The sequence below is a fragment of the Sparassis crispa genome, assembly GCF_003851025.1.
Source record: "Sparassis crispa DNA, contig_000000F, whole genome shotgun sequence".
NCBI lineage: Eukaryota > Fungi > Basidiomycota > Agaricomycetes > Polyporales > Sparassidaceae > Sparassis > Sparassis crispa.
The window spans coordinates 581701-600409 of NW_020939747.1; the positions used below are offsets into that span (position 1 = coordinate 581701).

At 51.8% G+C, this 18709-nt stretch overlaps 7 protein-coding genes across 7 annotated transcripts in view; 3 read left to right on the forward strand and 4 right to left on the reverse strand.

Annotated features, from left to right (window-relative positions):
- Positions 1-288: 288 nt before the first annotated feature.
- On the forward strand, positions 289-1025 carry SCP_0101890 (1,2-dihydroxy-3-keto-5-methylthiopentene dioxygenase 1; the record flags this gene model as incomplete). The annotated part of the gene is made up of 4 exons (XM_027752428.1): positions 289-545; positions 620-684; positions 740-867; positions 921-1025. 4 exons carry the CDS (start codon positions 289-291, stop codon positions 1023-1025), a joined length of 555 nt encoding a protein of 184 aa, XP_027608229.1.
- A 304-nt stretch (positions 1026-1329) lies between these two features.
- On the reverse strand, positions 1330-3557 carry SCP_0101900 (NAD-dependent malic enzyme; the record flags this gene model as incomplete). Its single annotated transcript, XM_027752429.1, has 10 exons — positions 1330-1652; positions 1707-1723; positions 1786-2358; positions 2415-2540; positions 2590-2642; positions 2695-2788; positions 2839-2867; positions 2919-2927; positions 2989-3168; positions 3240-3557. 10 exons carry the CDS (start codon positions 3555-3557, stop codon positions 1330-1332), a joined length of 1722 nt encoding a protein of 573 aa, XP_027608230.1.
- A 1742-nt stretch (positions 3558-5299) lies between these two features.
- SCP_0101910 (predicted protein) lies at positions 5300-6660 on the forward strand (the record flags this gene model as incomplete). Its single annotated transcript, XM_027752430.1, has 3 exons — positions 5300-5341; positions 5394-6588; positions 6644-6660. 3 exons carry the CDS (start codon positions 5300-5302, stop codon positions 6658-6660), a joined length of 1254 nt encoding a protein of 417 aa, XP_027608231.1.
- Positions 6661-7864: 1204 nt separating this feature from the next.
- SCP_0101920 (hypothetical protein) lies at positions 7865-8681 on the forward strand (the record flags this gene model as incomplete). The annotated part of the gene is made up of 7 exons (XM_027752431.1): positions 7865-7934; positions 7990-8034; positions 8088-8120; positions 8180-8203; positions 8260-8274; positions 8333-8404; positions 8458-8681. The coding sequence occupies 7 exons, from the start codon at positions 7865-7867 to the stop codon at positions 8679-8681; spliced, it is 483 nt and encodes a 160-aa protein (XP_027608232.1).
- A 246-nt stretch (positions 8682-8927) lies between these two features.
- Positions 8928-10545, reverse strand: SCP_0101930 (tRNA-dihydrouridine(20) synthase [NAD(P)+]; the record flags this gene model as incomplete). Its single annotated transcript, XM_027752432.1, has 5 exons — positions 8928-9422; positions 9481-9590; positions 9648-10184; positions 10246-10344; positions 10407-10545. The coding sequence occupies 5 exons, from the start codon at positions 10543-10545 to the stop codon at positions 8928-8930; spliced, it is 1380 nt and encodes a 459-aa protein (XP_027608233.1).
- Positions 10546-11077: 532 nt separating this feature from the next.
- Positions 11078-11410, reverse strand: SCP_0101940 (hypothetical protein; the record flags this gene model as incomplete). Its single annotated transcript, XM_027752433.1, has 2 exons — positions 11078-11254; positions 11324-11410. 2 exons carry the CDS (start codon positions 11408-11410, stop codon positions 11078-11080), a joined length of 264 nt encoding a protein of 87 aa, XP_027608234.1.
- A 438-nt stretch (positions 11411-11848) lies between these two features.
- Positions 11849-18709, reverse strand: part of SCP_0101950 (Hexose transporter 2) — a gene marked incomplete at both ends in the record, with an annotated part of 65308 nt that continues 58447 nt past the window's right edge. The window contains 6 exons of the mRNA XM_027752434.1: positions 11849-12010; positions 12073-12227; positions 12280-12347; positions 12410-12603; positions 12673-12769; positions 12824-12837. Of these exons, the coding sequence (XP_027608235.1) occupies positions 11849-12010; positions 12073-12227; positions 12280-12347; positions 12410-12603; positions 12673-12769; positions 12824-12837 (690 nt within the window). The remainder of the gene's footprint in view (positions 12011-12072; positions 12228-12279; positions 12348-12409; positions 12604-12672; positions 12770-12823; positions 12838-18709) is intronic.

An 18709-nucleotide genomic window follows, 5' to 3' on the forward strand; every position in this document is an offset into this window, starting at 1 on the left:
TATCGGACATCCGTCCTCCCAGTTCTGATGTTTCCCCTGCCACGGGAAGTTTTGTCAATCCAGACACAAAAACAAATCTGTTTCCCGTGATACTAGCTGATGACCATCTCCTGCGCCGTCTGTTCTCCGAGGTCCACCTACTTATGTGATGAAGCAATATTTATATCACAGTTATCACTCGGCCGGCCGTCACTCGGAATAACTCTCCAGACACAACATATAAGCAGCAACTCCGCACTTCTCTAGTAACTTTGACTTCACCACCAGCTTCATCCTACCCACTTCGTCATGCGCGCATACTTCATGGACGAGCTCCCGGGCGACCAGCGTCTGCTCCACGACTCTGGACGCCCTGCGACTGACGAGATCCTGAGTAACATCGGCGTTCTTCACTGGCACGTTCCCCTTGATGCTGCTGGCGAGTGGGAGAACGAGATCAACGCCATCGCTGCTGAGCGTGATTACAAGAACCGCGACATCGTCGTCGTCAACAAAGAGGCGATGGGCGCTGAGTTCGAGACTAAGACGAAGGCCTTCTACCATGAGTAAGTCGTGCGCAATGTTTCAATTTTAAGGACTGGCCTTGGGAGAGGTTAGCGCTGAACACTGTCGTGTACAGGCACATGCACGAGGATGAGGAGATCCGGTACATTCTCGAGGGTGGTGGCTATTTCGACGTCCGCGGTATGTCCACCCCCTACTTCCTTCGCAGAGTTCAGGTTTCATGATGCTCGTCCAGAGCACTCCAGCGATTCCTGGATTCGCTGCCACCTCGGTCCCGGCGACCTCCTCGTTCTTCCCGCCGGTATCTACCATCGCTTTTCGCTTGACATGGGCAACAAGTCGCGTACCATGCGTCTCTTCAAGGTTCGTATCTCGTGTCGTGGTTCAGTATCCGGCATCGATTCACCCGTCTAAAGGACGAGCCTAAGTGGCTGGCATATAACCGTGGCGCCACTACAGATGCGAGTCCCTATAGGCTTGATTACCTCAAGACCCTTGACAGCGTTGCTACTGCTGCCTGAGCTAGTCGATTCCACTAAATTTTTTAGAGCCGTGCATGGTCGTCAGGATGTGAGTATTGTGGATGTAGCTATGGACAGTGTGTATCTTTTCAGACAACATGTGTACGTGTGTCGCGTTTGTCAGAATCTCATCGGAAGTTGTGAGGAGGTATCTGTCCATCATGAGTCGCAACTTCGACTGGCCAGTCCAGCACATGTATTAGAATCCCCGCGCACGAACCAATGTGTCATGAAATAATTGGCATTACAGTTGTATCGTACACCCATTCTTACACCATTATATTGAGACATGCATATGCTTTGTTCAGGAATCGCCTTGCGGGTCGTAGACATACTCGCCATAGATTGGCTTCCACTGCCTTTCCCTCACCTTGTCGCGCACCTCCTCTTTCTTCCAATCCACACCTGCACTGCCCTCTTCGATTGCTTGCTCGGCTACCGCTATAGCAACTTCAAAGTTTACCTCGGGCGCATCGCCGAAGTCAGGAAGCAACGCGTCGTCGGGGTCTTTCAAAGCAGGGGCGAGGGACGCGAGTCGCCGGGTGCCCGCGATGATCATCGTGTCCGTGAGTGTGCGGGATTGCGCAAGCATAGCCCCGAATCCCAGGCCTGGATATATTAGTGCATCTAGAAGTCAATAGGTAAGTTTCAGCAAGATCGGTTCACACAAGCAAGTCATACTATTGCACTCTGCGATGCTGCCAAAAGGGTATTCACGGCACGATGAGCACGGCCCTGTGGACACGGAAGACACACTCACACGTAGTCCTTCCCATTCGGCATCTTGCACGGAGGGAACGGGCTCCCCGTCGCCAGCAGCGCCTTCCCGTTCGTCCAGTCGTTCGCCTGCTGCGGCGTGACCTCATGCAGCCTGCTCGGGTTCGAAAGCGGGAGAATGATCGGCCTCTCGGTGCCCTTCGCCATCTCCTTCACGACTTCCTCCGTAAAAGCTCCTGCTTGTGTGGAGCACCCAATGAGCACCGTCGGCCTGAGCTTGCGCACCACCTCCAGCAAGCCGATCTCGCCCCGCACGTTCGTGGGGACGTCCTCCCACTCCGCATCTGCCCGGACGAACTCCCGCAGGTCCTCGCGAATCTTGTCCGGCCCGAGGGAGTCCTTGATCAGCCCGAAGCGGTCGAGCAGATAGAAGCGCTTGTTTGCCTCCTCGCGGGGGAGATCGTCGAGCGTGACCATGCCGTCCCGCAGCTGCCGCGCGATACCCAGCCCCGCGGTGCCTGCACCGTAAATGACGATCCGCTGGTCGGCCAGAGTGGACTTGGTCACGCCGGCGGCAGACATGACACATGCGAGCGTCACCGCTCCAGTCCCTTGGCTATAGTTACGATGTCAATGGAGCGTCGGGACCACAGAAGAGAACAGGATACTGACACGTCATCGTTAAAGACTGCGTGTTGGTCACGGTAGATGTCGAGCAGCCTCTCCGCATTGGACACGCCGAAGTCCTCGAAATGGAGCAGGCTATGGGGATGATACTTGCGGACTAGCTGTACGAATCTGATATTTCCTGAATGTACCTGGAACACCGAACTGGCGGAGAACATACTTGTCAAGGAATTTGTCATACTCCTCTCCACGGACGCGGTTGTGGGGCCATCCCTGCCGATGTGTTCAGAAGGTGGACCTGGGAACGAGGAACCACCCTACTCACAACGTACAGACGATCGTTGAGCAGGTCCTTATTGTCCGTCCCGACATCCAGTGTCACGCTTAGGGTCTTGGAAGGATCCATGCCTGCGAGTAAGCTTCAGATCAATTAGCATTCTATAGGGTATGTGACGGCGGCATGTCTTACGTGTATATAGCCGCTTTCGCAGTCGAGATCTTCCAAGACGTGTTAATTACAGGAATACAATTCTACGTCAAGCCACTTACGCCTATGCCCTAGATCATTACATAGAAAAGTGAGATCGTCTCCAACGAATATAACGGCGAGAGGGGTCACCCCGACACCCTGATCGCCAATGCCCAAGATCGCTTCGGCATCAGAACAAACGACCAAGTCAATATGACGTCCTCTTGTCTGCTCCAGGAAGTCTTCTTCCATGGAGTCTTGGTGCGAAAAGGTGAGGTAGAGACCCTCGCTCCTGCGAAACAGGTGAGAGTAATTCGAGATTGCTTCGGCCTGGTTGATTCACGCATGCGAACAGCACAAATGAGTATGGTCGTGGCCCGAGTGCGGACTGAGCATCTCACCTCGGTCGGGGTATAGATAATCGGTATCATCTCCCTCAGATGCCTCGAGATTAACGAATAGTACAGCACCCAGTTCTGGTCGCGCATGCTCTGCAGGAACGTGTTCTTTCTGAGGGGCGCATCGCGGGACAGATACTGGTCGTAGGCTCTGTCACACTGCTCGTCGAGAGAGTTGACGCGGTCAGGAAGGCGTCCAGTGAGCCCAAGGGCCTTGCGCTCTTTGCGAGTGAAGGCAGTCCCCTTGTTCCATCTCGGATGGGTGAGGATGGCTTCGCCGCGTAAGGCGACACGGAATTGCTCGTTGTCGGATACGACCATGGCGGTAGAATTCTTGTGTTCACCTCAGTTCAGCTCGGGAACTGAGCGCTGCAGGATGGAGTGGACGACCGTGATGACGTCGATAAGACTCGATATATACTAAACTCTACTAACGGCAACTCACGAGGACATACATACAGCGGCCCGCACGGCGTAGTGTACGGAGAGATTGCTACTCTTTCCTCGACACAAAACCCATGCAAGCAGTAGCAACGATGAAAACGTAGGTCTCGTTGCTTAAGATAAACTGTCAGAGTGGTCAAAGCGTTGCCAGTGGGCGTTTCGCATCGGCAACAGGTGAGATCTGATCGGATTCCGTCCAAATAAGGCATGCGAGTAAGTTCGGGATGCCACAATCGTTCTTGATCCACTGTTCTCCGACATTTCATTCGAGCCTTGCTTCGAAGACCAGTCCCTATATAGCAGCCAACAGAGGAAGTTACATCAACGACCGTATGGTTGCGTCCCGCCTGAAGGAATTTGGGAATGCTTCGAGAATGCCTCCAGACTACGTTTTATGCTCGTCAGAATGTCGAACATAAGAATTCGAGCATAAAACTATTCTGGTATATGTAATATGGTTCTAATTAGTCCGATAATTCGCGTGTACTGGATGCGAGGGTGACTTACACCGCTTCATCTCGGCGGAAATAGCTGACAACGGAGGGCCTTCAGCCATTGGAGCAAAGCTTCATGGGCAGTTCGGTACAATTTGCAGGCCGAGATATCCAATACGTCGTGCGGGGGAGGGATATCGACGTTACAACACAACACAGCCTTGGAGTCTGAAGAACCGACTCTATTCTCGTTGGTGATAACGTAGCACTGTTTCCAGCTGAGGATAATCATATGGATGTGCTCGATGACTCGGTGGACTCGGGAAGGTAATATGCTGACACACCAGAAATCTTGATCTCCGTGTTTGCACACGTGGTGCTTGTACGGCACTTTTTTCCCTGGACTGCGCCGCCGGCTGCGAAATGGCCAGCAAAAAAAAGAATGAAAAGACAGCAGCCGCCTTACGTAACATAGCCTTCGTATGTCCGCAATTGGGCGATGCGCTCTAAGTTGTCTAGAATCAATCGCGAATGCCACGGCGGGCCAAAGGTGCACGCAAAATATTGAGTCAACGCGTAGAGAATTGACTCAATCTACAATGTGCGTGCGGACGGCGGATCTGAAGCATCGATCCGGCGACCACTATCTGGCAGCATTCCTATTGTCAAGTAAGAGTGACATGGGAGAAATGGAGGGTCATGTTGTGCCGCGCCGCGGTGGCGAACTTTGTTTCATCGACCTGTGGCAACATGGCGCGAAATCTTCTACCTTTTCCTGAGAGGAGGTACCTGATTACGGTGGAGCTGCCTGGCAGCCTACGATCCCCAGCCACTTCCAAGGCCTTTCTGACAGAAACGGGACGACAGACTCGCAGTGGGAAATGTGACACTACTGGACGGGATCGTGACGGCAAGGGACGCAGTCGCACGTAAGCGAACCTGGATTTAGTAACCGCAACGGCGCGCAAGAACAATTAGATAAATGGCGACGGTCCACCAACTCAAACGGCGTTCTGCTTGCGTTCATTTTCCGCATGGCCGGGCAACTAATGTTACCAGCCGCCGAGGTACTTATACTGCGCGTTCGCATGTCAGCCATTCGTCCCGTCTCCTCCTCCGTCGACGACCTCTACGTTCTTCACCCCGCCGTACTTCCAGGGCGCCATTGGCAAGGTCCTGCCAACGATGGGTTTGTTCAGCTTGCTCGATGTGCTCTTCCCTTCTCCAGTGAGTGCAGCCAGTCGACGTCGTCTGTATCTCACCGACGCGTACAATCTAGACTATAACTCACGATCTTACGTCCGACCTGACGACTACTTACCCCCCTCGTAAACCTGTTCTCCGACGAGCCAAGCATGTGGTCCATGTACCCATCGAGATTGTCATGAACATCCTGGAAGTCGCGTACGACGAGGATGACCTTCAAGCTAACCTAGGACTCTTCGCGAACTGTTCGCAGGTCTGCAGAGATTGGTCCTTCCTGTCCCAGAAGCTGCTCTTCCGCCAGGTCACTCTTCATTCCCAGACTGCCTACATATCTTTCCAGCAAGCAGTTGAACGTTCTACCGCCCGAGGTCGTATGCTCGGCGATACTGTTGTTCGCATGCACGTCGTCTTGGACCACAACCAGCCGTACCGCATCTCAGAGCGGTCGTTTGCTTGGGCTGTCACGCTTTGTCCAAACCTGCGCGAGCTGGATCTCGCTCTGTACGGCCAAGGTTCAGGCGTACAAGACGTCGTTTGTTCTGCAGATGTCCCTCGTATGCAGCGCCCTGCCCCCGCCTTTGACGACCACACGGTCGCAATCCTCCGTTCTGGCCCGCGCATCTCTTCGCTGCAGTTCAGCAATTGGTCCGACAATTCCTCATCCCTGCCCCAACTGCTCGACATCTGGCCGTCGCTGAAGTCCCTCTCCATCAGCGGGACACCGCCCAAGCTTCCGAGCGGGTCCGCTGCATCCTTCTCGTGCACCCTCGAGGAGCTCCGCATGAATTTCCAGACATCGCCTTCCGCCGACTTCATGAAATGGCTCCTCCATAACTCAGAATCGACACTGCGCTCACTTCGTTTCGATCGCATGCCCTCGCCTGACCTATTCGAGTACCTTGTTTCTGAACACGGTCCCACATTGCAGTCGCTCTCCCTTCCTGCATGTGCTGCACAGGAGAGCGTCAGCTTGCAGCAGTGCCAGGCACTGCGCGAGCTCAGGATTGAAAGTGCGTGGTCGCCGTCGGCGGTGCACCGATCCCTGCCGTGCACGCTGGAACACATTGCCATTGGGGTGGATATGGACACGTCTCTGCAGCCAGTTTTGCAGAACATCAAGCGCAGCGGGGTGATGAAGAGTGTGACCGTGCACATCTGGCATGGTGGAGAGCGCCACCCTCTTCTTCCGTCCTTACGGATCGCGTGTGCTCTGCGGGGTGTCGAGCTGAAAATCACGCGTGACATCCGAACTTTCCGCGCCATGACTGGTATGGTCTTTTCGTCTACGTTGTATTGAAGTCGGAGCTGATGTACCCTGTTCAGCGTGTGAGTATCTTTGACGGCATGATTTCCACACTAGGATTATGTTACTTGAGGATTCCTCTCCTCTAATAGGTGCATTTTCGCTGCATGTGTACCGCCAAGTTCATCTGCCTTCACGTAGTGGACGCCTGTATTCACCCGTATCTTTCATCTCCATCTCATGGACATTTTCGAATGCATACGCGCACATCGTATCCTCATGACGTTCATGACCATCACTTCAGCTTCTGTACTTAGTGCTCCCTACTACACATTGCTCTCCTCACGCAGCACATCGCGCTAATCATCCTACTCACCATCCATTACTGGACTCACTTTCGTGTGGTTCTCGTGTGCAGTATCTTTCTTCTTCACAATGTACCGAGTACCGCATCTGCGTAGTATAAGCCCGCGCACGTACGGCGGGGCGCATTCGTCCAGTAATTCATCGCATAGCTACACGTTACTGACCACGAACCACTCAGATTGCGATCTGATCGGCGTTTGTGATGGGCGGCTGCTCACTTTCGAGTCCGAGTCCGAATTGTCTTCTACGCTGAATTGGAGCTTGACACAAACCGTGTCGTTGGAGCAATATTCTCGCAATGTCGTGCATGGACAGAGTACTTGGGGGGTGGTTGGCTGCTCAGAGGCCTCGCCGCATGGCGTATTCCGAAACCATCATGCATCATAACCATCAATCACCCAAGCAGCAGCGCGGCCGCAGCTATGTCACGGTCGTCCACCCCAGTCGATCACTTTACTGGCCTGCCTGGCATTCTTGACAGTTCAACGCAGCGTGGCTAGCTGCGCTGACATGATCATCTGTGGTTGCTACTGACAGAGTGAAACATATATCTTCTCCAGGAATACTACAATGGCCTATGAGCTGGTGAGCATTGCAGTCTTACGCCGACGGAACTTGCGGCCGTCGGGTGTGCGTATGCTTACACTTCGCTGGCAGACACAGCAGGGCGCCCGGGACTGCGCCGGTCGTGGTGTCCCGGTCAACAAGGTTGACCAGCATCAGATCCCCGTCAGCAAGCGATCACTAGAGCGTCGCAAGGCTGTACGCAGCGCAATCCACGCATCGCGAGCCCAGGATGACCAGCATATAAGGCGCAGAGAGCTGATGGGGTCAGTCGATTTCACCCTTCGCTTTCCCGGGTCTAATCCACTTCTACTTTTTCTGCTCTTCTTCGATCAGCCTGGTGCTGTCAGTTCGGTCTGATAATTTGCAAGATGTTGGCCAAAGTCTTTGTATATGCGCTCCTGCCCCTTGTTGCGGTGAATGCGTTGCCCCCCCGTGGTCGTACGTGCGCCGCGGTCGGGTTTGGTGAAACCGTGAATTCTGATGCTCGTTGCAGTCTACAACGACGTATCCTCTTACTGGAACGAGGCCACTTCTGAAGGTCAGTGCCCATTGTTTGCGCCAGTCCACGTTGTGGCTTACAGGATCACCTAGTTGCGTCTGGATGGGGTGCAGCAACCAGGGCTGGTAAGATGACGGCATATTCGTTGGCTTTTTGGACTTGACTAACGATACGGATTCCAAAGTTGTCAGTGCAGCTTCGAGCGTCAGTGAGTCTCGTGTCATTTCAGTTGTAATCATCATTATTGACCGGTTGTTTACTCAGGGATGGAAGAATCAGGTGCAATATGTTATGCAGCACTCCCGCAAATCAATTCTAATGCTTGCCTGATCATCAGCGACTGAGCTGTACGAGTCCGCTACAGAAGTCCTCGGGCCTAGCACGAGCAAGGTTTATGCTACCATAACGAGTGAGTCAACAACCTCTCTTATTAAACGCTCCCGCAGCTGAACTCGCCATCAGCCATCAGCGGGACCCCCGTAGTGGAAGTGACCTCTGTCGGCGGCAAGGCCATCACCCTCGCGACAGGTAGTGCGAGCCACGCGAAGACCACTACATTTGCAGGACACACGTTTGCCGTCAACTCCGCCTCGAGCCTGCAGGGCTTCGCGGTCTCGAAACCGATGCTCGTGAGCGCGGCAGCTATGCTGGGTAGTATCTGCGCGGGTGCGCTTGTCGTGCTGTGAGACGACGCACGTCGTCTTAAAATACCGCCACACTTATGGCCTACGACCCCATACAGGATTCGGGCAAGTACATGTACATCTTACAATTTGATACGCTTTCACGACCGCTAGGTTTAACGGCAACGTCTTGTATTTAATCTCGAATTTCATGCATAGTTTGAAATCTTATGTGCACTCGTGACGATGGAACGGACTCAGCAACGAGAAGAATAAACATAGATGCAGGAAGAGTCTACTGCAAACAAATTACGTCGCAGAGGCAAGAAACAAGATGCTATTCCTTGGTGCTGTGGGCGCGGGTGTCGGTGACGGTGTAGGTACGTCTTCACCGGTGACAAAAGCAGGCAGCGGTATACGAAGCTCGTTTGCGGGCCAAAGAGGTGCTCTAAGAATGGTGGGATCCACCTCACCGACAAGGGGGGTCTTCTCAATCGTCTGCTCCAGAACATTGCGTGCGGACGCGTTCTCCTTCGCCTCTTCTTGCTGCGCATCTAAAACAACCTCGGGCAGGGCCTGCAGGTGGCGCCGCCCACTGCGCTTCTCTAGTGCCCTGACGATCTGCGCGAACACCTCCTCACCTGTCCAAGGCGCGATGTGTGGGTCCATGTCCTCGTACGATTTTGCATGCACGATGGTTTCCCTGAACGTCTTGAGGCCTGCTCGTGAGCCAGCGACGTGTATGCCTTTGAATTGGGTGGTGCAGAATTTGGTGTTCGACCAGTGGTTGCCGAGGTATCTCGCCTGGACGTTGAGCGCGTCAGAATTGAAGCTTGCCGAGTTCTAGGGCTCAGTGACTCACTAGTCTCATGTATGATGGGATGAACGTATTCTCAAGGTCTACCAGCGGCGCCGGTGAGAAACATGTAGGATTTGCCTCTGCGGCAGTTGCGATCATCGTCGAATGCGCACCTGGAGATAACACCCAAACGTTACGGCCGTAACTAATCATGGGGGCATACCACTCACCAGTCATCTCACGAATTTTATGCGAGTGCTCATATCCCTCACAATCCCCATTCTCGATCACAGCAATGCCCCGGCCCATGCCCTCCACAAACTCTACGATCTCGCGCAGCCTACCAATGACGGCCTTCTCCTTCTGGCGCATGTTGCGTGTGCGGCAATGCACGGTGAGCGCACTCACGCCAGTATTCACGATGCGCTCTACCAGCTTCAGCGTGTCCTCCTGGGTTGGCAGCAGGCGGATCTTCGCGGATATCGATATCTCAGGCGGCATGGCCTGCCGCAGGGCGGTAAGGATCGCGCAGAGGAGGTCCGGATTCGTGAGGAGCGCAGCGCCCATGCCTGCATGTGTGGAGAAGGGCTTCGGGCACCCGCAGTTGAGGTCGAAGCCCGCGACATCCTGCATGACGATCTTGGCCGCCTGTATGGCGGTCTCGGGGTCGGAGGATCCGATCTGGTAGATGAGGTAGGGCTTCTCGATGGGGTGGGTGGTGAAGATGGCTTTTGACTTGCCATTGTACGAGACTACCCCGGTGACGGCTGGATCGAATGGACGTAGTGTGAGGTGAGTATAACGTTTGTTCAGTAGGAGTGCACGTACGATCGACTACCCTCTCGGAGTGCAATATCGCCTTGTCGACGACCTCAGGGCTCCATACGAGAGACGCACCGTGCTTCAGCGCATATAGTCGGGTGGGTACTGTGGGGATATAAGACATGGACATCGAGACAGAGACATTAGACGCAAGTTAGCGAACGCACAGCTGCCTGATCTGACCATAGGAGCGAGCATGACCCCATTTTTATAATCATCAGGAGTCAAAGGCTCGTATTCCAGCCGTGGTCGTTTGGCCAGTCGAGGAGAGGAAGTCGGAGATGATGAACTTGGCCGCCGAGACATGATAGTGGAGAGAAAACTTCGTTTCTTGAGCACTGAAAGCGCTATAGACATGCAATGCAACTTCCTGCGCGAATCTGAATGTCGGCCCAGTGATATAGCCTGGCCAGTTGGCTTGCAGGTGAAAGTAGGTGAAGATCTTATAAGCACTACTGCACCGGTACCGTGACCGAAAACTGGCCGCTGAGATCTGAGATCTTGACTCTACCGTACTCAAAGTCATAAATGACGTCCGATTCGATATTTTGTTCAAGCACACATAAACTTCTAGCGCAGCAGCGATAAAATATCATGAACCGAGCTGCGCAAAATTCCATCATCGAGGAAACGGGGTAGGAGTTTCGTTCACCCGCCCTACAGCAGCCATCTGGTTCGCTATCCCAATGGTCTCCTCAAACAATCCCTGCCCCATCCCGTAGATTCTGAGTGTGAAAGCGCTGCGCAGGAGCAACGCCAAACACTGTCTCCTCCTCAGGTTCTCCCGCACGTGCTGTACCCTCAAACGAGTTGTCGTCGAAGCTGTCCCTGTCAAGCCTCACAAGTGGCGACTCGAGAGACGCAGACCACGAGGGAGTGGGTCCGAATCCTGGCTCGTCGAGCTGCAGTTCTCACGCACCGTCCGAAACCGGGAAGTCGTCGCGGGTGTCGATGAGATAGCAGCTTGCCCGGGCATGAACGAGACCTCCGACGACGAGCCTTCAGAACTAAATGTCTGGTGTGAACGCGCTCGGTGAAACCATTAACGCGGTGGTAATAACCTGCAATGGTCAAATACACCCACCTTCGCCACCTCTCGTACGGGCTCCGTCCCTACGGCATACTGCTTCACAGCACTGGGTAAGATCCTGTTAGCCATAATCTGCTGCATTTTCGAGAAGTTTGCATCAATGTTCTATCGGCACATGTCAACGAATGGGCTGAGAGTATCGCAATGCGAGATGGACCCGCAACCTGATCGTGATGAACTGCTCAATTTGCTCAATCTGGTCGTACACCAGAGCTGTGGTGTCCAGCCCGGGAACATTTGGAGCTGCCGCTGGTTCCCATCGTCGAGCATTGGGCTCGATGGATTTCAGTGTCGGAGGAATCGTGAAGGAGGGAAGAAACTGTGATCTTTTAAGCGCCGGGTCGCGAGACGCGTCTACGCGATGCGCATGACCGGCACACGAATTCGGAAAATCTATCCCCTCACTGGGAAACAAATACATCTCGTAAGTGTGTTTGTCGAAAAGTACGTTGGAGAAGGGATACATGGGTACGTACAGTTCAGAGGACAAGGAAGAAGAAAATATTTACGGGATTGAGTTCATGTGGCTGATGCACCAGCCGCACTGGTGTCATTATCGTCGTCTTTGTTCTTGATCTCTCTGACTTCGACCATTTCGACCTTGTCATGTATATGTTTCTCCGATGGCCGCCAATTCGATGAGTTCCACGGCTTGACCCCAGAGCGGTACATCTCGTCAACCTATGGACGACATGCCACTTCGTGTCAGTCTGATCCAGTGCAAAGGCACAAATTTACCGCACCTCCTCCAAGCTCAGTCCCAAAGTTTCAGGAATGAAGAAGTACACGTAAATGAAGCCGAACACCAGCATTCCGAAGAAGATGAGCAAGATCAGCGGGCCGATTCGTGCAGCTATCCGCGGGGAGAAGAAAGTGAGGAAGAAGTTACACATCCAGTCTGTGTCAAGTTCAGCAACAGCGACCAGTTATCCTCAACGCCGATGACCTACCTGTTGCACTCCCTAGAGCAATGCACTTCGACCTGACGCGCAAAGGGAAACTTTCACCGAGGTAGACCCTGCGCAAGATTACTGATAAGCCTTCCTCTTGTTCAGGATCGCGGCCGTTCTGAAGACCTACCACGGTGTCGGGCCCCAAGATAACCCAAACGCAAATACGTGTAAAATTGCGAAAGTGATGACGACGTCACCGCCTTGCCGGTTGCGAGCCGAAAGTTGGTCACTGGGAGTACCAGACGAGGCGAGCATGTAATGGCCCACAAGCGCAGCGATGATAGCACAGGGTGCCTCAAGGGCGGCGCCTACGAGCAGCGACTGCGAGTAGCCGATAATTGCGTAAATTTAGAAAGCCTCGGAGGAAGAGTAGAGGAAGAGTAGACATACTTTCCGACGGCCCCAAGTCTCAATGAGGTATAGCGAAGGTAAAGTGCCTGCAACGGACACTGCCCCAAGGATGGTCTGAATGGCATATGGTGATAGTCTACGAAGGTACCAGTAAGTGCCTACGAGCACCCCATAATCTACATGGACTCACTGAGTGCCTGCGCTCTGTAGGAATAAGACCGAGGAAGTTTTTCTATGTGTGAGCCATGAATAGCGGATAAACGAAGAGACCCACGGAGAAGAATGTATCGCCGTAATAATCTGTAATGATACAACAGGTTTGAGACGAGAATGTAGGGATTGTACGCCCAACACTCACAGTAAAAGTTCTGCCCATTCAGCTGCTGAATGAACTGCAGCATCATGCCATTCATCGTCCGCTTCCACAGCAGGTTCCGTGTTGAGAAACACTCCAGCCATGTCGCCTTCCCGCCCTCATTCTCTGCCTTGATGCCAAATATGAGCTCCTCGAGAATCTCCGCGACAACAGGATCGTCTTGGGATACACTATTCAGCTCCGCTATTACCACGCGTGCTTCTGCTTCCATGCCGCTTCCCAACAGGTGACGCCTATTGTTGAGACGAAGGTGATGAGCAAGTACAACAGATTCATGTGGACAGGAAGCGCACGGTGATTCAGGGAGGAAGAAGACCCCGGAGAGAAGGATGCAGCCCCACAACATCTGAAGGCCCACTGGAATGCGCCACGAAGCAGGGCCATTGATGGCATGTGTCCCAAGTGCGATAAGATAGCTTATAAAGATTCTGCGAAACACTGTGGTAAGACGATGAAGTCACGCAAGAGCATGACGATGCCCACCCCGAGATGATCTGAACTTGGTAGAACGCCAGGAGCATTCCCCGCAGCACTTTCGGTGACGTCTCCCCATTGTAAAGCGGTACGATGGCTTGGGGACAGGCTCGGAACAAACTCAGAGCGTAACAAAACACCTCTCACGTACCTGACAAGGCACCGACACCAAGCCCAGCAATGAACCGACCAACGGTGATCTGCACGATTGAGTGCACAGTACTGGTCTGTATCGCAGTGCCGACGGTGAAGACCGCTGACCATATGAGGATAGAGCCTCGACGGCCAAACCGGTCGGAAGTGAACGCTTGAGCCAGGGAGCCGATGAACGTTCTGTGAGAGTTTAATGTACATAGAAAGGGATTATACCCGGATTCACTGACCCCGCCGATAGCATAGACGTTATGATGGACTGGCGCGAGCTCGAGAGATACGGTCTTCCGTCGGATCCAATCTGGCCGAAGCGGGCAGCGAAGTCTGGCATGATCAGACACCCCTGCAGATAATATTTCAGTAGTAAATCCCAATATCCTATACCACTATGATGCGAACACACCGAAATCACACCCATGTCATAACCGAACAGAAATCCTGGGAGGCAAGTCAATCTACAGGAATGGTTAGAATTTTTACTCCACACGATGATTAGCATGATCGGTACTGACCCGCATAGGAAAAAAACAGAGGATGTCGCATTAAATGATCACCTCCTGCAGAGGCCCAACTGAATGAGACACCACATTCGCGCACTTACACTGAAGGAAGTTACCGAATGCAATGAAGGTCGCAAGCAAAATTGCTCGGCGGTTCGTAAGCACAGCCATGTCTCAAGCCACAAGTCGTTCAGCAAGGAAGGTAAAGACAGCGAGAAAATATCGCAGCTGGAAGGAAGCTGAATGACCCGTGAAAGGATCCCAAGTCTTATATTTACCTGACACTGACTCCGAATGCATCTCCCTCAAGCACCGCAGTGAAAAAAACGGAGAGCCGAAGGAGGTGGAACAGGTAGTTCACCACGACGCAATCCACAGAGAAGACTTCGTGTGCGTCGCGTCTGAGGGCCCGGGAGTCCCGTGCTGCAGGTGGAGATATGCAGGAAGAATTCGACGTGTCTCAGTATCCCAGGGCTTTGCCCAGGTGGAGTAGTATGGAAGGACTTCTAGGTCATGTGTGACGTCTTGAGCCGCATCTTTAGTCGTATACAGGTTTTGTCACAGCTCGAGGGGGACCGAAAAGCACACACGCTCAAACCAACGCAGGTTGATACACGCATACCTAGGTCGAGAAGGCCAACCAACAGCACCCGCGCAAGAGTATTTTGGTGACGGCAATGTCAACTGCAACTTCGTTAGACAGCAATCAATCTAGAAGAGAGACACGCCAAAAGGAAGCAACTTGCTGGAATCGGAGTGGACGATAAATTGATATCCCGCAGCAACCAGGCCAGACAAGAGAGTGGTGGAGCCACTGGTTTGTCCTACCGCCGTTTAGCAATCACAGATTTACTTACCTCCCTGCAGTGGATAAACGTTGGACCCCCAACAGAGGGTTCGGTAAGCTCGAGGGGCGTTCAGCCGAGCAGCCGGTGAAGGTATCTTCATGGTCGTCCTCCCCAAACTGGTAGCCGGGGTCCTTGATCAGAACTTTGAGACGCATTTTCACTCAACTCTCGTGGTACGAGCGCTGTTCTACATATTTTGCCAATCGGGACAGGATCTGAACTGAGTATGAAGCATTCCATCTTGCTGTGAACTCGTTACCTCGAATACCGTAGTGGAAGCAGCTGCTGGCGAGGAGAGGCCGGTGAGGCAGCAAGCTTGAAGGTTAGGGACTAGCATGGATACCGGTCAACCGGATGAATGATCCACGGATAGCACTGGCATCAGCAAAAACGGGAAAATATTATATAAGGTTACACCAAATACATCGGGTTAGTAGATGTTGTGTAAGTTACAACGGACTAGTAAAGTTTACGCTGATTAGTAGTCAAAATAAAGGTAGTAGAGGTCTATAAAGAGGATTACATAGTACAGAAATTGATACACAAGTTACAATTAAAATACACATTGTGGGAGAGTTGTCGTGCAATGTAACCTAAGGAAATGGTTGCTCACCGAGTTGTGAAGTCGGAAGAATTTCTAGACACCTATATAAGCCTACATAGGACATTGTAAGGGGCGCCTGTTGGGCGCCTACTCGCGCTTTGCGAACTTTGCTCTTCTGTCATTTCAGGCCCCTGAATACCGCACCAAATGTATGCATTAACAAAAAGCTTTCATCCAGGCCCTCACAGCGAAAAGATCCGAAGCCGTTTCGAGACATGTCTGAGGCAAGTCTGAGGCCAATCTCGACACACCGTGACTACCGTCCGCTGACAATTCTCGCCACCCTCACTTGCATATAAATTTACAGCCTCTGCCAGTGCTCCTCCCAGGTGAGTGCCTTTACATGCGGCTAACTTGGTATCTATATTGTACAGATCTACTGGGTTTGTTGGGCTTGGTTGGCCACTCGTCGCCGCCGAAGCGGAGCGGCGACATGCAGTGCATTCTATGTCAAGCTCTATTATTATATGTCCACGGCTGAAGCATGTTGATTTTTAGTGTTGTTCATTATTGCACTTTGATGGGCACACGGGTTTTGGTGTGGTGAGTCGGCCTAATTAGGTCTAATGTAGAGTACTCTGTATGTCTTGTAAATATTGTAGCAGTAACAATAATATATTGTGACATAATTTAAAATACTCCCACTATTGAGAATTGTGAGACTGATCTGGATGAATTGGTTTTGGTCTGTTTAGGATGGTCTGCGCCTACGTGGTACACTAAATTTTGTAGGAAGTTATATGAGCTTCATAATCTGGAAAATTCTTCGAGAGTTTATAACTAATTATACCAAGTTGGCAACTCTGCAATTTGGCTCAGGTTTACGATGCAATGTATTCCTTGGTGAAAAAATTCCGCAAGTTACATGGAATTATGCCTTTATAATCTCTTTGGAGAAAATTCCCGTTTTTGCTGATGGGCACAGATGTGGATACAGATGCGAATCTTTTCTCATGAATAGGGCGGATAGACGGTTTTATCCACAGTTTTTGCTATACTTTCTGCTGACTCTGTCTCCTCTTGTTGTAGCACTTGTTTATACCCTCTTGATATCATACATACTAAGTCTTGAATGTATAGTCCTCTAATAGTGAACAATAGCATTATCATCCCCACTGGAGATTTCCCACCTGAAATTTTCATGCAGCACAATATGTCTTTGCAGACATTCAAAGCATCAAAATTCAATGGCAATGGGCTGTTGGTGACACTCCACTGATGCCTGAATTCTCAGAGCTTACATAGATACTGAAGGTAAAGATGAGAAGTGATGCCGGTGAAACATTGTCAGACTAGTTCAAAAATGTCTATGCTGCTCTGTATACTACACGGCCGTCCCTTGGAGGGCTGGCAATCAGCTAAAACCGATAAGATGATGGGTGGTGCCAGAGGATGCTGCGGAAACGTCCGGATGACCTTAGTCAGAGAGTGAATATGCATATCCCGGAACCCTCTCGAGGCCCACCTCTGATGGGCAGGCAATCAAAGGGGTCTACCTAAGCTGACCATTCAGCACCACACCAGCCAGCTCACGGATCTTGAATTCCATGCAGCCGAATAATTGTTAACTGCCAATTAAGCAGGCTGTTCGCAACTGTTTGTTCGGGTCGACTGGTTTTGTGCTTGCCGAATTCGCCCAGGCCTGGCGGTGACTTCAAAACATACAGAAAAAATAATTTGCACCGAAATATATTTGTTGCCTCAATTACACAATATGTCTAATTACATAACAGAAAAATATCCTGGCAACCGTGTATGCAAGTTGTGCTGCAGATGTCAATGAAAAAATATCCGAATCCGGGGTGGTGAGGCGTCAGTACCAATCACACAAGTCATGCCAGCTGTGATGGCAGGGCATACCTTTCACAACCTCGCGTAGAGTGCAAATTGCCCCCTCAAAACATTCTGTTTGTCGAAGGCCAGGTCAGTTTGGTCCTGCTGCAGCCCAAAAAAAGGAGAACGAACCACAGTGCTGGCCCCCAAGCTGAAGTCTCCCACTCACATCACCTCCAGCGGCACAACTTTCTCCGCCATGAACTTGCCCACCGCCACCACCACCTTCTGGAATGTGTTCATCAAGGCACGGCATTGAGTAAACAAATGATGTACTTACTGACTCCATCGCCACCGCCTTAGGGTGAAAAGTCAACGAGATTATGAACGAGCTCGAGAGAACATTGTGGGCTCGAAGGAAGAGGTGGTCGGAACATGAGACGGTGCCTTCGAGAAGATATATTGATGACTTTTCAACTCCGCTCGCTTGCTTCAGGCAAGCACGGCATGGTCAGCTGTGGATGCAGTCAAAGCAAGCCTGAAGTCAAATCTTCTCTTGGGTGGCCCATCAGCTAAGTCAATTCAGGTCCTTTTGAGACCATAGCTACCAATGTCTACTTATTTGAAACAAGTACACAACATAATTCTTCTATCTAAAGTGAGGAGCATACCCCGATGAGCCTTAGATAACCTCCCGATTTCGAGAGGTGACAGAGACCTGGCTTGCATCGCTTTTTGTAAGGGGTGGCAGGATGTCTCCATAAGCCAAACACTGATCAGGCCATCCTCAGGTGTAGGATAAGCTGCCGGCCAGGCTTTCCATCAGCTCAGATCACGCTGGTGCTCCAGGTAGGTGGATCAGCCCAGACATGGTTGGGCGTGTAGATGATGAAATGATAAAACGATTTAGATTAGCTGACTATGCTAATACAATAGCTCAGGTACGTAATAGGCACCTCGTCAGCCAGTACGGTAGCACGGAATAGTGTATGCTGCTCTGTATACTAGACACTACTAGACAGTGTACTTGTGTCATGTTACCCAAACTGTGGATGCATCTGCATCCGCACGGACAGTATCCACAGATGGCGGGGTTTAAAAATATCCGTGGATATTCATCTGAATGTCTATCCAGATGATCCATGCTAGTCCCTAAGCAGGGTTCCAGATGATCTTATCAAAGTCCCGAGATCTACAGTGAACGTGAACTTGAACACGTTCAAACGCACTTCGCGTCTCATTCTCTCGTAACTTCGGTGTACTCTGCGAGTTGAAGAAAAAATCCTTGATAATCTCTTCCAGCTGTTGATACCATTACAAGGAGATGGCACTGCATGCAATGCGACCA